The following is a 17,069-nucleotide window of genomic DNA, read 5'->3' on the forward strand; positions in this document are numbered from 1 at the left end:
AAAGGTGACATTTGTGAATACTTTTCTTTACGGAGTACACTACAAAAAATGACTTTCTTGGTGTTTTTGTCTTGTTTTCAGTAGAAACATCTAAAAATTCTTATATTGAGATGTGTTTTTTGATGAGCAAAATGACCTAAGAAAATAAGTCTAGTTTTTAGACAAAAAATATACAATTTAAGTGAATTTGTGCTTAGAACAAGCAATATTATCTGCCAATATGGGGTGAGAAAATTTGGCTTAAATTAATTGTTTAAGAAAAAAGAAATCTTATTTTTAGTTGGCAGATATTTTGGCTTGTTTTCAGTGCAAATTCATTTAAATTGAATATTTTTTTGTCTAAAAACTAGACTTATTTTCTTTGTTTTCTTTCTTAAAAGTCATAATTATGAGAAATTAAGTCGAAATTATGAGAAATAAAGACAAAATTATGAGATTAAAAGTTGAAATTATGAGAAATAAAGTCGAAATTATGAGAAATAAAGTCGAAATTATTAGATAAAAACGTCAAAATTATGAGAAATCATACTGGAGTTTTAAAGTAAGTCGAAATTATGACTTTAAAAGTTGAAAGTATGAGAAATAAAATCAAAATTATACTGGAGAGAAAGTTAAAGTCGAAATTATGAGATAAAAAGGTGAAATTATGACTTTAAAAGTTGAAATTATGTTGAAATTATGAGATAAAAAGTTGAAATTATGAGATAAAAAGTCAAAATGTCATAACACTTTAGCTGACTTTTCTTGGGTTATCATCGCGTGTGATGCAATGATAAGATCGTTCTTTTAAGTTACAAAATTCTGTAATATTTCAATAGATTATTTCAATAGAGTACTTTAAAAGTCGAAATTATGAGAAATAAAGTCTAAATTATACTGGAGAGAAAGTTAAAGTCGAAATTATGACTTTAAAAGTCGAAAGTATGAGAAATAAAGTCGAAATTATGACTTTAAAAGTGATCATTATGAGATAAAAAAGTCAAAATTATGAGAAATAGTCTAAATTATGAGATAAAAAGTAACAATTTTAAAAAACGTTAAAAGTTGAAATTATGACTTTAAAAGTCGAAGAGATAAAAAGTCAAAATTATGAGATAAAAATTCGAAATTATGAGAAATAAAGTCGAAATTGTGAGAAATAAAGTCAAAATTATGAGATAAAAAAGTTGAAATTATGAGAAATAAAGTCTAAATCATACTGGAGAGAAAGTTAAAGTCGAAATTATGTCGAAATTATGACTTTAAAAGTGATAATTATGAGATAAAAAGTCAAAATTATGAGAAATAAAGTCGAAATTATGAGATAAAAAGTCAAAATTGTTACTATAAAGTCGAAATTATGACTTTAAAAGTCGAAGAGATAAAAAGTTTTTGAATTTTCGAAAACAAGACTTATTTTCTTAGGTCATTTTGCTCACCAAGAAAAAGCATCTTAATTTAAAAATTTTTAAATTAGATAATTCTACTGAAAACAAGACAAAAATATTTTTTTGCAGTGTAAACTCTTAAAATGTGAAAAAAGTGTTTTTTATTAATTTAACACATTTTGGACATTAAAACATATGAGCTGCAATATAACCCTTGGTTTTAATTTTAATGAAAGCATTATAAGCGTTTATTTTTTATAAATGAGTAACTCTCACAATACTAATGAAGCCCATTTCCGCCACATAAGAAAAAAAAATGCTCTGATAAATCATAATTACGACTTTAAAAGTCGAAATTATGAGATAAAAAGTGATAATTATGAGATAAAAATCTCATAAAATTTCGAAATTATGAGATAAAGTCAAAATTATGAGATAAAAATCTCATAAGTCGTCGAAATTATATCTCATAATTTTGACTTTTTATCTCATAATCATGATTTATCAGAGCTTGATTTTTTATGTGGCGGAAATTGGCTTCCATACTTAAATGAGAACATCAAGCTTAAAAAACAAGCCACACAACAAACTTAAGAAAAAAGCTGAACTTTTATTTTGAAGGGACAAACTACTGTCAAAAGACTTGAATGAAATGAACAGCTTTAAACTGTTAAGCATGAAAATATATATAATATAAAAGAACTGCATGGTTTTTGTCTTTAGTTGCATTGACGCAGAAAATATATACATCAAAAAAGGCAGAAGTAAGAAACACTTTGCAAAGCATCAGAGATCAAAACATACTAATAAATACCATAACTTCCATTGTGATGAGGTGATGCATCTTTACAATGGAATAAACTGGACTTGAACGAATGAAACCACATCCACTCGGCCATGGAAATGAATCGATTTCAAGATCAGCACATGAAGGCGAAAAAAGCAAATACATTTCTGATTGTGCATTTTTGCTTTCTAAACATATATGGAGACGAATGTATAAACAGATCTCGCATGCAAATTCTCCTAGGCTGATCCAACAGCTGAATTCTGGTCTGGATGGTCGGATATGTACATCGATTCAGAAACGTAAACCTTTAAACATCTTCATTTTGAAGTGGGAATTTTCTTTGCATAATTTTAGGTCTTGCATAATATATGCAGCTTAACGTTTTTGAAACCACTAATTTATACCCACAAAGTCATGTCTGCCCAACCATTCGGAGTCATTTCACTTGGTTAATTCATTTAGGTAGTTACAGACATTAGAAAGAACTATGCAAATACCTGCATTATGCCTGCGTAGCTATATTAATATATTACAAACGTTTCATATTTGAAGAACATTGTGGATTTCATTTCTTAATAAAATAATTTGTCAATAATACAGATTAGAATTCTCTCAAATCTACATAGTTACAAAATGTTAATTCTCTATATCGTAGGCAATTCTGATTTAATCGATAGGTAGGTTATACAGCATCATCAGCTATAAAACAATCTTGTTCATGGCTCCTTGTGTTAACAGGCACAAAGAGTAAACCTTTTCTTTCTTTAAACACACACCATATTCTTTTATTGCCCAAACAATGAATAAATTAAGTCCCACTGAAATGCTAACTGTGAAATAATTTAACCAAAGTGTTTCTTCATAGTAATAGAATAGATAAATACTTTGCTGTTGATGCCCCTTCCTCCACAGCTACAAATGAAACATTATTACAGGACAAAGATGTGCTTCACACACGTTAAAGTATTTAAGGTGAACCCCCCCAAAACAAAAATGTTTGTTTGTTTTTTAAAAGCTGCATTGTTTCTACTTCTCCGGAGCACAGCGTGGCTCAGATATATTTAAAGAAAAACCAAAAATAAATAACTCGGTAAGAATAAATAAACGCAATGGTCAACAGATATCACAGTTATATTATGCTTTCCAAAATGAATACGATTTACAACTGAGATATCCGCGGTGTGTATAATAAATTAGAGAAAAATGCTCGCTTTTTGTGCTGATGATAAACACCAAACGCTTGTATGAAAAGCATCTTATAGACAACAGACTGATCACCCATTTGCTGTCTGATCGGTTTCGTTTTCGTTCACAGATAAAGTGCTAACTGAGGAGCCTCTGGGGGATTCGCGTACCATTAAAAATCCCAAGGAGCCATTTGTAGAACAGGAGATTCCTCTAGCTTTGCGATAAAGTACAGACCACCATACATCTCAAGTCCAAAAGCAACAGAGACTGAAGCCCTCCAAAGGGGCCAATAAATGCTGTTTGTGTTTTGGTGGAAATTCTCAGAAAACGCCAAATAAGATCCATAACAGCGATGGTCGAAATGCATTGCTTCCAAAAGCTAGAAAAAGTCCCTGAGATACATAATCAGCATCATTTCAAGACTCCTATCTGTGCCCCTTTTGAATTCATATAAATAACCTCAGCAATAAAAATAATAATAGTAATAATAACAATAATAATAATGGTAAATGATGATAATACCAACAAAGTGGGTGAGAAATTCTTCACCTTCCGGGCCATATGTACAAAAATTTTCAAAAATCAGTTGGCCAGACTTTTTTCCCAAACTGAAATGTTAGCTGCCACTGGCATGGCAATACAAATAATGATAATAATAATAATAATAATAAAGATTGTTATAATAACTTAATGCTTTGCTAACATCTTAAAGGCAGATAATGCAAATATCGATAGCATCAGAGGATGGCGTTCATTTACAATCGACATCCCTCTAAACTTTGACAGATTCCATCACTGACAGTTTCATAGCGTCCTCAAGCATCTGATTGTCTGTGAAAGTGGCGGGGGGTTCTGGGACAGAATCGGACAAGCCAATAAGGGACTCCAGGAGACAGGTGCCTGGGTCGGCAGCTTGAGGAAGGCTGGGGTAACTAGGCAACTGGAACTGAAAGAAGTTGTCCATGTGCTCGTACTCCTTCAGGGAGTTGTACAGCGAGCTTGGTCCCAGACAAGGAAACCCGTCGAAGAACTCCAGGTCTGACTCCGAAGACAGGCTTAGGTCCATATAGCTGGCCGAATGATCTCTTATGGAGGGTGATGGGGTGTGAGGAACAGATCCACTGTGGAATAAACCGTTTTCTTGATTAGCGTTCTCGTCCAAAAATTCGGATATGGCCGTACGACTGTTGTTCACGTTAGAGTCTGTTTGCGACGTGCAGAGTTTGTTGTCGTCCGATGCGCTAAAGATGCCGTAACCCATAGATGCCGACTCGTTTTTTTGCTGCTGGTTGCTACGTTCGACATCTCTGTCCTGACCCGAACAATCCTCATTGTCTGTGTCGCTAAAGCTTAGAATGCGCGCAAGTCCGTTTTCATCCACATCCAGCGGCGACTGCTCGCGGACTACTTCCGTGTCCTCGCTTTGACCCGAAGAGCTGGATGAATCGGTCATGTCGCTGCTACAGCTGTTCTCGTTCGCAGCTACCAGCTCGGAGCTGAAGTGAAAGGAGGGTCTCTCGGGTAAGGTGCTGCCCTCTACTGGACGAACCGAGGAAGTGCAGTCAGGCTGTTCTTCGGAAGCCTCGGTCGTGTGCTCCTCCAGGCGTTTCTCCAGCTCTAGCTTCATGATGGTGTGGATGTAGTGGGTTTGAACTCGGCTAGAGTTGAACTCGATGCGGCCCTCCGTATTCCCGCACCCGTCTTTAGTGCATCCACATGGGAAGGATGAGTGGTCCATCTGTAAAACCAATAATCGGATTACATTAGTGTTTTCGGTAACCGATACCTGTAAATATTAGCCTTAACCTCAATTGGGATTGGATGTTTCTGTTAAAACCTTACCTGACACTTGATCCCAGCCAAACTACAGCTACATGTTTCTGGCTCACAGAAGCCCTGGCAGTCGCACCCGCAGTCCTCCCTCGACGTACGCAACTCGTGCAGTTGGCGCTTCTCTTCCTTATCGATTTTCTTCACACCAGCTGCTTTGAGTATAGCGTGCCTTCTCTTCGAAGGATAGGGGTGCAGGAAGGACCCGTCCTCTAGGTTGACGCCACTGAGGTCGATTTCATCCTCGGGGATGTCATCCACAGTCAACTTGTCGGCCTCTTCTGATTCCTGGGTACCGTTTTTAGTAAGCTTCAGGAAAAAGAAGAATGGTTAGCTTTTTATTGAACGCTGAAAATCTGGAATCTAATTTAAAGTAAATTTCGACTTGATACCTTCAGTTTGAGCGCTTCCAGTTTCTCCTCCTTCATTCTGTTTTTAAGTTTTTCTTTCCGTTGGTGCCGCTGCTCTACGGCAAATTCAGCTAGCGTGTAGCATCGCTGCGCGCTGTGTCTCTGCAACATGCCGAGGGTGCAGCCTCCACGGCTGGGCACGCTGGTGAAGCCCTGGCATCGCGGGAAGAAGTAAACCGTGACCTGGTCGAACTGCACGTTCCCCCGCCGCGCCCGCTTCACTTTCTTCAGGATGGATGTGGCTGAAAAAGAGGATAAAAGGTGGTTTTTCATTACATGACTCATGTATAGCAAAGCTGGCGGACTTTAATCCTCTAAGGGAAAACATTAAGTGGAAAACAGCAGCCAGACATTCCCGCTCACAATAATTTCATAATGGAAAATAAAAGAGAGGAAAACTGCATTCTTTTCCTAGCATCTCAATGGGAAGTATTTGAGTAGGAAGTGTGCCAGGCCTAATGGGAAAAACAGAGTGGTTGAGTCTCTTGTGTAAACATCAAGATCACACGTTGTAGCACCAAATCGCCACTAGATGGTAGACCACACATAGCAAATCAGACTAGACATCAGTGTGTTTGATTCGTGGACCATTTAATAGTTTTCTGTATCTATTGTAAAGACAACTGCATTCCTCATAGCGCTCGTGTCTGACAAACAATCCAGCCAGGAATTTCCCCTTGGCGCTGAAGTGTGGTCTTGTGTGTGTGAGTCTATCCTCAAATCGCGACCCAGCGGCTAGATGGTTTTCAAAAGTGGCAAAGAGAGTTGCTTTTCAAAAACAATACCCCACATCTTTATTTAAAACGGCTCGCTTTTTGCAAATGGCCCCTGGAACATCTAAGAGACACTTTAGTAAACGGTCATAGGTCAGAGTTTCGCTGCCCAAAGGAGGAATTTTCCTACAGTATACAGGAAAACCATATGGACAAACCACATGTGGAAGCAAGCAGTTTGTCTATTTTTTTATACTTCAAGTCGAATTGTTAACCTCTGTGTAAGCGGAGCGCAGTTTCTCCCTCAGGGCCGCCAGCTCACCGATTGTTATCAAAGGGGATGGATCCTACTGTCCCCACAGCTGGCTTACATTAGATGTGCATTTTGGTGGGAATCCAACCCTGAACATTTTTTCCTATCAGAAGCTTGTGCAAATATGCTTTGCTCATCTAACAGGACTTTTGGAAGAAAGAAACCACAACAACCAGCCCTAAACTTTGGAGATCTTCACTAAGTATGAGTCCGCAAGACGTGTCAGGGTACACCTCATATGTTTTAAAAATAAGCTTTTGAGGAATCTTTCCAAGAAAAGACCATTCAGACAGTACAACCTGTTGAACATGCCATATTTAATAGGATGTCTACAATCTATTCCTCCACTTTCTCTGTTTCGTAAACATAACCAGACAGGCGTATCATTTCACTTCCTCTTCTCTTCCTGTGCACCCTCTTTGTCTTTCTTTCAGCACCTGTGCTGGGTTCATGCCCAGGACTCAGACAAAGCCGCGTTCACACTCGCTGGCTCATTGCCCTGCCGTCCTGGGAAACTCGCAACTGTCTAACACACCACGCACACGCTGCAAAGTACCTTCAGCCTCCTGAACAGACCGGCTAAATGTGCTGTGCATCAAAATATATCTGTATAACTGGTTTCCTCCAGAAATCTGATTGCAAGGCAATAATCGTTTTCCTGTATCTCAATAAGGTCTTATCAGGTAGGACATTGGGTGGCATTGGACTAAGATAAGTAGTGCAGACCTTATGCATGTTGCAGATAGTATGGACAGCGTGTGTGCTATGAAAAATAAAAGTGGACTCAAAAGTCTGGGAACATTTATGAAAATGCGGTTTCTATATTATCAGCATAGCATGTAGCTGTCAGCATGGTCAATATCACAAATTTGCCACATTTTTTAGGATATCACCATTCTTTTCTTTATTTAAATTTCTATACTATAAAAAAAGATTTGTTGGTTCAACATAAAATAGTAAGTTACCTGGTTGCCTTAAAATGTAACTAATATTTTTAAGTTGAATGAACTCAAAAGATACCTGGTTGCCTTAAAATTTTAAGTTGAACCAACTATTTTTACAGTAACTTCCAAGTTTAAATAAGTTCACAGACTTTTAGACTCCACTGTATTTAATAGTTGTAAAACTCACTGTTAAAGAGTTTTGGAGAGCTGGGGTTGCTGGGTGTTGAATCCAGGGTGTCCGAGTAGCAGCTCTCCCCATCCGAATCCCACTCGGAATAGGCGGAGGAGGAAAGAGAGGAGGGGGAAGAAGAGTAGCATGGGTCCTCCTCCACCTCCTCATACTTCCTCTTGAGAACCCCGCTCATGGCGCTAGTGTCGATGATCTGCGAGACACAAGAGAAGACAAAAAAGCATTACTACAGTGCCATCAACAGATTTTCAGATCATTTACATGTATACAAAAGGATATCTTGAAAGTTCATTGTAAAGGCTGTGCAATACACACACGTGCATGCGATCCAGCCTTCGGCAAAGCTAATTTGTTTTGCTATGGAAATCATCGTATCTATATTGCGAGCAGAGCTTAGCGCATCCACATGAGCAGATAATATCTGCAGCGCGCTCTTTGTCCTAATAGCAACCAAACATCCATGATGTTTTCAATACAGGCTTATCCCTGCCTCGACAACCAGCTGACCGCTGTATGCCGTCTATTACCAGCAAACAAACAGGAAGCAATCAATCAGACCTCTCCGGTGCGGTCAACAATTACCAAGCCCTTCACCCACTTCACAATCCAATCAGCTAGACAAGTATATCGATTAAATACATAGCCACCTTACCAAACACACAAACTAAATAAAAAAAAAAATACACATGGGCCTCTATTGCACAGCGGCTAAATGTATTAGATAAATGGGTGATTCTCGCAAAATTAGACTTATGAGATGTCATGAAACATTTTGATAAAAAAAAGTAAATGCAAAGAGTATCAAAATAAGAAGCATAGTTACAAACATCTCTTCATGTACTATTTTGCACATTTCAAATGACATCATACAAACCAATTTTGCTGTTTTTTCCACATTTAAAGGGAAATTTTCATTACCGCAACGTGTCCATGACTGGAAATATTTATAATAAAAAACTGAAAAGCTTCAGCATACTATAAACATTCACAGTAAAGAAACGTGTGGTATTTGGTGATCATTGGTAAATGTAGAGACAATAATAAGGAATAATCTCATCCTCCGCAACATTTTTCAGGAACTAACATTTTCAACAAAAAAAATTGTTGGAAGGTACATAATTGACTGTGACACTCAAGATGGCTACCAGGTAAGCAGTTCTTATTTTTTCTCTCCAGATAAAAGTTGAAATTTTGTTTGTCATAGTACGTAGACAAATTTTTTTAGTTCTCATTACCGAAACATGAGTTTTTAAATGCATATATTTAATGTAATATCATGTTGCGGTAATGATATTTTTTATAATGATAATCTAAAAAATGTAAATAATTTAATACGAAATAATGGTTATAGTAAGTTATAGTAAGATCAGACCTTAATCTTATATGTGCAAAAAATGGCTTTAATGGCTTTTTAAAAAAATCTGATGCTGGACACCTTTTAAGTCTGGATTTCGTGAGAATCACCCAAATAGTAAACATATTTGTTGTAAACCCAGAATGCATCTCAATGCATTGTCTACCCGGTGCACACCTGCTTTATCTATCAGATCCAGCACAACCGAGCATCATTCATGCCATCATTTGATACCAGCGGCTGCGGACTGTTGTTTCCTTGTTTTGAGATAAACCCCCATCAGTTTGTTCACCTCAGGCTGCTCTGTCTCTCACCGCACTTCTATACAGATACTCATGCTGAAACAGGCAGAATGGAAGAAAGGAAGGAAAGGGTTTGATTTAAAGATAAGAAGAGTTTCACCACTGTATGGGGAAACTGACAAAAACTGAACTTGGTCACTTCTAGAATTAAATCTTGAACTACCAGTGTCAAGCTCTCAAGCATGTTTTTCCACCCAGAAGTTAGATGGTAAGTGATAATGAACAGTAAATGTACCAGTACAGTCACTTCTGAAAAGGTGGCAGACGGCTGTAACTGGCACATTACAGAGCTCACGATTTTAGACTCGGATGTGTCACCCGAAAGATATTATGAACCTATGACAGCTTAATTTCTTCTGTATAGAGTGTGACTAACATAATGACTCATGAAGTGTCTGCGATTTGTCTAACGGTCAAACATTTGGTATCTAATGTCTATTTTTAAGTACATTAATAAAAAGATGGCAAGTTTAAATTGACCACTCTTATTAATACACAGGATTATACAATATCGTAATGGCTAGTTCCTTTCCCACAGGTTTCTGCGTTTCACACATTAGTGCTGTCATCGTAAACGTGCCAGACGATGAGGGCTGTACCGTCTGCACATTTAGCCGCGTCTCCTCCGCCAAATGTCACTGCCAAAACTCACGAGGTGGGTCTTATCTGTGTCTAAACCTGACAGTAGACCGACCGTGACGGGCACAAAACTTATCAGCTCATGCAACTCTTGCCAAAAGCACCTTGCAAACAATATTTGAACTGTACAAAATTATGCAATAGATGCCACGCGGTAATACTCGGAGATGCAGCTGACTTGGAATATAAACAGACAAACAGGACAGCTGACTTGAAAAAAATGCACTGGAGACTGAAGACATAATCTATTTTTACTGCGAACAGTATGTGTCCAGATCAGTCCTTATTTGCATGTAAACAGAGCCAGCGCAAAAGCACGAATCCTTTCATGCTACGTCTTGCTTGAAAACAAGCAGGCTATTTGCACAGACGAGCCTTTGGGCCATCAGATTTCTTCATGAAAGGAATCTTTTCATATAAACGGCAAGGCTTTCAATGATGAAGAGACTTTCGCCACACATGTGAAGACGACAGCGAAATGACAAAGAGTTCATCCTAATCTACTCATTTGACTGTGAAATTGCCTTTCGCTTGCATGACGTTCGAGGGAGCACCTGCACAAGTGCCTGACTGGTCTTGTCTTGCATGTGGGTTTACCTTTACATTATTTAGATAAAAAAATAACTCACTTCCCTAAGGAACCCATGCATGCCTACCACACAGCAGCAGAGTTTTAATTAAGGAGAAGGGGAAAACAGCACGGGACAGATGAGAGATAGCGGGGGAGAGAGCAGGACCTGGGTGTCTCTTTACTGTAGTCTACCTGACACATTGATTTGTTAATCTTGCTTAACAGGCAGAAACAATGGCGACAAGCTAATCCCAGGAACAGGAAGGGGGGTATACAAGGGGGGTGGGTAGCTCATTCAGAAGTCAATTCAAAGCTTGTCTTATTGCACTCAAACACATAGTGAAAATTTTCAGAAATAAAGTGAGCAGTCAACCTATAAATCCACAACGGTGCATATGTGGAGAAAACAGCCTGCGAAGTATCCCAGACAATCGGATGAGACGGAGCAGGTGAGATATTTGCCCTGGACCATAAATTATGCAATGCTGCCATTCCAATTGCAGCAGGTATTCTCAATGCTGTTGCCACTAAGATATAAATCTAGTGCCCTCCAAAACAGGAAGAACGTCTGCAAATGCAAAAGGCTGGATTTTAAAACACTGTTAATAAAGGTGGGTGATGCTCAATGCATAGTTTAATGTAGCATATAGGCATGCCAGTAACTGCAAGCTTAACAAAGAGTTGTTTGACTCACCAGCTCTAGTCTGACTCCAAGTCTGTATGCATGATTTATAAACAGCCCACACTATCTAGCAACCTGTGTGAACTAGTAAAGCAGTGCAGTGCAGTACAAGGCAAGCAGTGGAATCCTGACCTGAGCTTATGCAAGAAAGTTGACTTTGGCCCTCCAGCTCACAACCAAAGAAGATAAATGAGCAAGCAGCATATGAAGCTCAGGGGTGTACAACTTTGGTTCTGGAGGGCTACTGTCATACGGAGTCCAAACCCTGCGATCCTAAAGACTTTGAGTTGGCTGTTTAGATGTGTTCGAATTGAATTTAAACTATGGAGGCCCTCTAAAACAGGAGCTGTATATACCCTCTTAAGCATAAAAAAATATTTAAACAAAAAAAGCATGCACCCTACTTACTCCTAATAGCTTCTGTATTGGCTTAATTAAAAGATAGCTGAAATCAAATGTCTTGATAATACAGCAATGAATCACTGCCAAAATACAGCCACTAGATAAGGAATAATAAGAGAACTCCCCCTGCTGGGCAAGCCAGAAGAACTGCAGTCACGGGGAGGAGCGAGAAACGTGTCGTGTTGATCCTCCTCACAACTCTGGATGCTCAACTATGCCAGAGACATTCTGTTCTTGAGTTGCAACCAGTGCAGAGTACACAGCCATCCCAAACAGGAACGTGTACTGATGTGGGAGGAGGGCAGCCGGCGAGAACTTTAAACAAATAAATAATGTGATGTCTCCAGCCCACAGGAATTCTCCTCTGGAACTAAGACACATTCTGTACGAGGAAAATGGTCTGTCTATCCCAGATGTGTCTGTACGGTCCAAACCACTATTCCCCTATCTCAGACAGGAATACCCATAAAAACACCTGATGGGGTGTATGATATTTAAAACATGCATCATCAAAGATTACATTATAAGGGTGGAGGTGAATGATGCGTCACGTGCCTTACTGTTTTTCCAAGTCTGCCTGTTTACAGTTAACCATATAAGGGAGTTTGGACAGCACAAACAAAACAACACACCCAAGTAAACAAATGTGTAAAATTACAATCACATGCTAATGCTTCAGTTCAATTTAAGAACTATTAAGTAGACTCTCTCTAAAAATAAACTGACAGATGTTTTAAACAAATACTCACGTTTTACGTCAACGACTGGAAAACATGACAACTGAGGAAAATACCCAAACTGAAAGAGAGATTTCCATCACACACAACAATTTGCATCAATATCCGAAATGCAAACTTCCAGCAGTGTGCGTAAAGTGAAGCTTTCCCGAGAAGCCATCAGCTTGCTGGTTTTGTACTAACCTAATAGTGGCAAAACAAATAGAGGCTCTCTTAGAGACTCCCAAGAGAGAATGCGAGAGGGTGTCTAGGGTGGGGGTGCTCGGGGGTCAACTCATGTCTGGGGCACTCGCTGGTACCTCACAAGCTGAAAGAATGCAAGAGTGACAAAACAGATGGGGTCCCTCTGTTTTAAAGATATTAAGACCACCACCTCCCCCAATGAGACTGAAATACCTCAAATAGGGATACTTGGTATATTGGGTGGTTAACACAAAAGATAACCTGATGGGTCAACCAATGATACAGATCTCACAATTAGAGGTATGACGGGTTTAGACGAGACACACAAAGCATCATCTTAAAGATTACAAGAAAAGGGAACAAAAGAAAACCGGCCAGACATCAACATCAAATACTCGTGCCACTTACATCAGTTAACTGACTCACTAATAGTTAATGCTTTAGTAGCTGACGGCGCTGCCCACAATACACGTGCAAGTTTACACATTCCCAATCAAGGGTATAAAAAATATCACGTGTCTGTTTTGTATGGATCGCTTTAACTTTATTACTACAATTCAAAACAATTTACTATTTACATAAGCAACATAATTATGTAAACGTATATGCGCCGCTACCGATACAACATGAAATGTCAATTAGCTACAAACTTATTCGATACTAATTCAAAATAAAAACCCATTTAAAACCTATTATTTATTAAGATGTGTTGTTTGAACCGTTTTTTTTTCTCGCAAACAGTCCTCGTGAGGTCGCGCGCGACGCAGCAGCACAAATCATAACAAACGCCGTTTCTTCACAACATACTCAGCCATTTGAGCTAAAGTTTACAAACAAGCTCATTAGTAAACTTTCCCATCAAACATTTAATTTATTTTTAACCACAGCTTACTGTTATGAAGTATTTCCGTCTCAAACACTGTTGTCGTAGTTCCAATGAATCAATGACAAACTGACAAACCAATGTGAAGTGAGAACATTAGTTTACATTATCACTCCAATTATTTCAATCACGCCTCGCGCAGCGTGTTGTTAGCGGTTGTTTATCATCTCTCCTCGTGATTGACTGATGTCAATCAAATGATAGATAGGGTCAGACCGAGGACGGGCGCTCAACCTCACATGCATTCAAGTCGTGACATCACGCAGGACTGAAAGTGCAAATGTGGCTAAGCAGAGGTCTGCAGTCAACTTCATTGAACTGATACGGCGTGGAACCTTAAGGAGTCGCTCTCGCTTCAGAAGACACCACCGACAGTACTATAAACGTGAACGAGCATTACCCTCAACATATACGCGCGCATCCAAACCAGCAATTACGGTTTATTGGATAGCCTACACATAAGGTCCACTATGCTGGAATTCCGCGAATGGGTCCGACGCAAAACCATCAACAGCTGTTTTGGGATTGGGAATGATCTTTTAATTAAGTCTATAGTGACAAAAACTCTGTCACAACAGACATTTAAATCATCTTTGATTGTGATGCGTTTATTGAATCAGAACGCACGCGCGTCTACTTATAATAGCCTACACTAATGATTCGGGTTTAACAAAAAATATCACTCACACAAATATAATTCAAACCAAAAACGGAGTTTGTTACTGAAATTAGAAATCACAAAATGTATGTCTAATACATTCACTACCGTTAAACACAACAGCCAGACAATGCCATATAACGTAAACTTTATTTTTTCATTTCACGCCAATAACAACAATGTCATTTAACATAACTACTTTAAACCGACATATTTTATCTGTTTACACTGACACCAGAAATTAACATTCAAACTATTTGGCTTGACTCCAGCACCTAGGTTTGGCTATTAGACAAATTACAAGTGCGGCGTTAAACAATAACGACCTCCGCTACTCACCAATAGCGTATCCGTTCAGCATTAGTGATATCGCGGTATCGATGAGTCCAAACCAGTAATAATCCAAGTGATACGTTCGCGATCGGTATCCGTAAAGAGATCCCTGTGTGCTGTTTGTGTGTCTATTGTGCGCTCGCTGTACAGCAGCTGAAGCTGTTCCTCTTGTCTGAAGCAGACGGCGGAGCGGCGCAGTCTTTTCGTCAGTGGAAAACTCCCTCCTAGCGCGTGACGCAGGCGGTGACACGGAGGGAGAGACTGCCCACGCGCCGCTTCCTGCCTTCCGCGCGGAGCGACACTCCTCCTGGCGCGCGAGTATCCTGACAGAAAATCACTATAGTAACATAACCGAGAAGGCACCGGAAAACAATAAACGCAGGTTATGGGAACCGTGAATCTTTCAATACATTGAAAAAAAAATGCGCTCTGGTAACCAGAGTTTCCGCCCAAATACCACAGATACAACAGTTATCATTGCCACAGTAAATAATATGCTATCTTCTTTAAAAACAGTTTTCATAATCTTTCTGCCATTGCGTTACATTGTTTTTTTTATGACTGTATAATTATTATACAGTCATAAAAAACAATGTATTTTTTTAAAAGTAGCCTAGTAAATGTAGTGTATTATACAATACAATTACTAGGCTGCTTTAAAAAATAAAGAAAAATAAATTTTTTAAAAATACATTTTAACTTTAATCTTTTACTTGTCAAATATAAACACTTCACCATGGTTTCACTACAGTGACCATAGTTTCATAATAAAACCATAATAACCACAAAATTTCCATTCTCTACAATTTAACCATAAAATGTATCAATGATATTTGTAGTAAACCGTTTTGTGATATTACAAATGTTAACCAATTTGCCAAAACATTTAAATGTTAAATCCACTGAACTAATGAGTCAAAAGCCTACTGCATCATTTAGTAGTAAATCTTGTAAAACTGTTGCATAATTTACTGGTTAAGCTGATGCAACTATTTTGAATCGTTAACCCTCAAACATAAATAACAAATTATAGCAAATTTTAGATTTGATAAGACAGTTAGTCTGGGGCTGAAATGAAAGTTAAGCTTTGGTTTCACACTCACTGTGACTGATTTACTAATTCAGGCAGGATTTATACACAGATAAGATAGCATATACATCAAGTTTCCTCATACCTAAACCATCCCTGTCGTCATACCAGTATCATCATTAACAGCCAGCAGCATGACACATAATTCCACTATTACAGTATTAAAAGATAAAAATTAAATTTTCTCAACAAAGGGTGTGCTGCTAATGTAAACATAGGTGTATAATACAGCTAAGGTGTTTGGGTGGTGCCTCCAAAAGATTGGTTTTGTTTGTGTACATAGTGTATTACTGTAGTTGAATACGGGATCGTAGATGTTCCTCATTTTAAGAGTCTTAGGTTCTTGAGGACTCAAAAGGGGAATTATCTTTCTTTATCCACAAACGAATTACAGTCAGCTAAGTATAGTGTCATGCTGAGAACTACAGTTCTCCTGTTGTTGTAATTCACAAACCAAACTGTTATCAACAGGTCATAGCCATATAATAGGTAACGCCGTGCGTGCACCAATCAAAATGCTGGAATTACGTCAGCTATTATGTTGATATTGCTCAGGGATGTTTACAATTTTAAAGTAATTGTCAGTGTGATTCATCAATGTTTGTGAGCGATTAAGTACATCTATTGAGACAAAAAGCCTGTTATGAAGTACTATCTGAGAACTTGGCTGTCATGTTTTTTGTCGCTGTCTGGAAGTCACAATACTTCACTGTGTAGTTTTCTCAGCAGTAAAGGAGCACTTCCTCACTCACCTCTTGCCAGCAAAACCACTAATATCTGTTTAGGATAGCTGGTGTCTATGTGAAGAACATAGTGGTTGAGTTAATGTTATTGTGGCCAAATCTGTTGAGGAGAGAAACAGAATGTTATTGTAATATATTGCATATGTATATTGTAATCAACAATAATACTGATAAAGCCACATAAAAGACCTTCTCAAATTCCTGACTGGGGGAGGGCATTGCCTCTTCTAATAAAGCAGAGGGAACACTACTCACAAATGTTTGTCTTCTCTTCCAAGAAAAGAAGTTTCAATGGGGGAAGGGAATTCTTTAGCCAGGGCCACTGCTCTGTCCTGCATATATTACCCGCTATGTCTTTAAAAGTGTGCCAGAGACTTTACTGCGGTGGACGTCCTACTACGAGAACAATAATGGCACTCAATGCTTACCATCTGCAAGAAGAAAAAAAAAACATGCACATGTTCATAGCTGCACCTCGCATGAACTAACATATCACACATTACTAAGCCAGGCAGCTGCATACATTAAAAAAAGTTTATATTGAAGTTTGAACAAAAGTTCTTCACAACAAAAACTTGCTCAATAAGTGTTGAGAAATAAAGCGCTGGTCACGGGAGTCACGGTGAAGTGCAGGTTTTTGGGAGCAGATTGATGGACCCAGCTGTCCCTAAGGAGGGGGGAACAAAGCTGGGCAGCTGGTCACCTGTAGCTGAAACAAGTGCTGATACTGCAGATCTGGATATGAGG

The 17,069-nt window shown here is 38.5% G+C and overlaps 1 protein-coding gene across 3 annotated transcripts; it reads right to left on the reverse strand.

Moving 5' to 3' along the window:
- Positions 1–1,957: 1,957 nt before the first annotated feature.
- Positions 1,958–14,708, reverse strand: csrnp1b (cysteine-serine-rich nuclear protein 1b). Of its 3 annotated transcripts, XM_073864042.1 has the most exons (6): positions 14,496–14,708; positions 9,277–9,437; positions 7,743–7,938; positions 5,568–5,827; positions 5,188–5,484; positions 1,958–5,083 (listed from the first exon to the last, which is right to left on the reverse strand). In XM_073864042.1, the coding sequence occupies exons 3-6, from the start codon at positions 7,918–7,920 to the stop codon at positions 4,118–4,120; spliced, it is 1,701 nt and encodes a 566-aa protein (XP_073720143.1). In that variant the 5' UTR covers positions 7,921–7,938; positions 9,277–9,437; positions 14,496–14,708; the 3' UTR covers positions 1,958–4,117. The 3 variants fall into 3 exon arrangements, with proteins under 3 accessions (XP_073720143.1, XP_055037756.2, XP_055037758.2); XM_055181781.2 differs by lacking the exon at positions 9,277–9,437 and having other exon boundaries at positions 14,496–14,705; XM_055181783.2 differs by lacking the exons at positions 9,277–9,437; positions 14,496–14,708 and adding an exon at positions 13,508–13,741.
- Positions 14,709–17,069: the final 2,361 nt, after the last annotated feature.

This window comes from Misgurnus anguillicaudatus, chromosome 25 (assembly GCF_027580225.2).
Source record: "Misgurnus anguillicaudatus chromosome 25, ASM2758022v2, whole genome shotgun sequence".
Lineage (NCBI taxonomy): Eukaryota > Metazoa > Chordata > Actinopteri > Cypriniformes > Cobitidae > Misgurnus > Misgurnus anguillicaudatus.

What these genes read in the sequence shown, in the direction of transcription:
- csrnp1b (XM_073864042.1), bottom strand. Translation starts at nt 7,920, where the DNA reads ATGAGCGGGGTTCTCAAGAGGAAGTATGAGGAGGTGGAGGAGGACCCA. An exon ending in CTCTCCAAAACTCTTTAACA is followed by an intron (nt 5,828 to 7,742) that starts GTGAGTTTTACA and finishes CCTCTTTTTCAG; the next exon opens with CCACATCCATCCTGAAGAAA. An exon ending in TGGCTGGGATCAAGTGTCAG is followed by an intron (nt 5,084 to 5,187) that starts GTAAGGTTTTAA and finishes TTGGTTTTACAG; the next exon opens with ATGGACCACTCATCCTTCCC.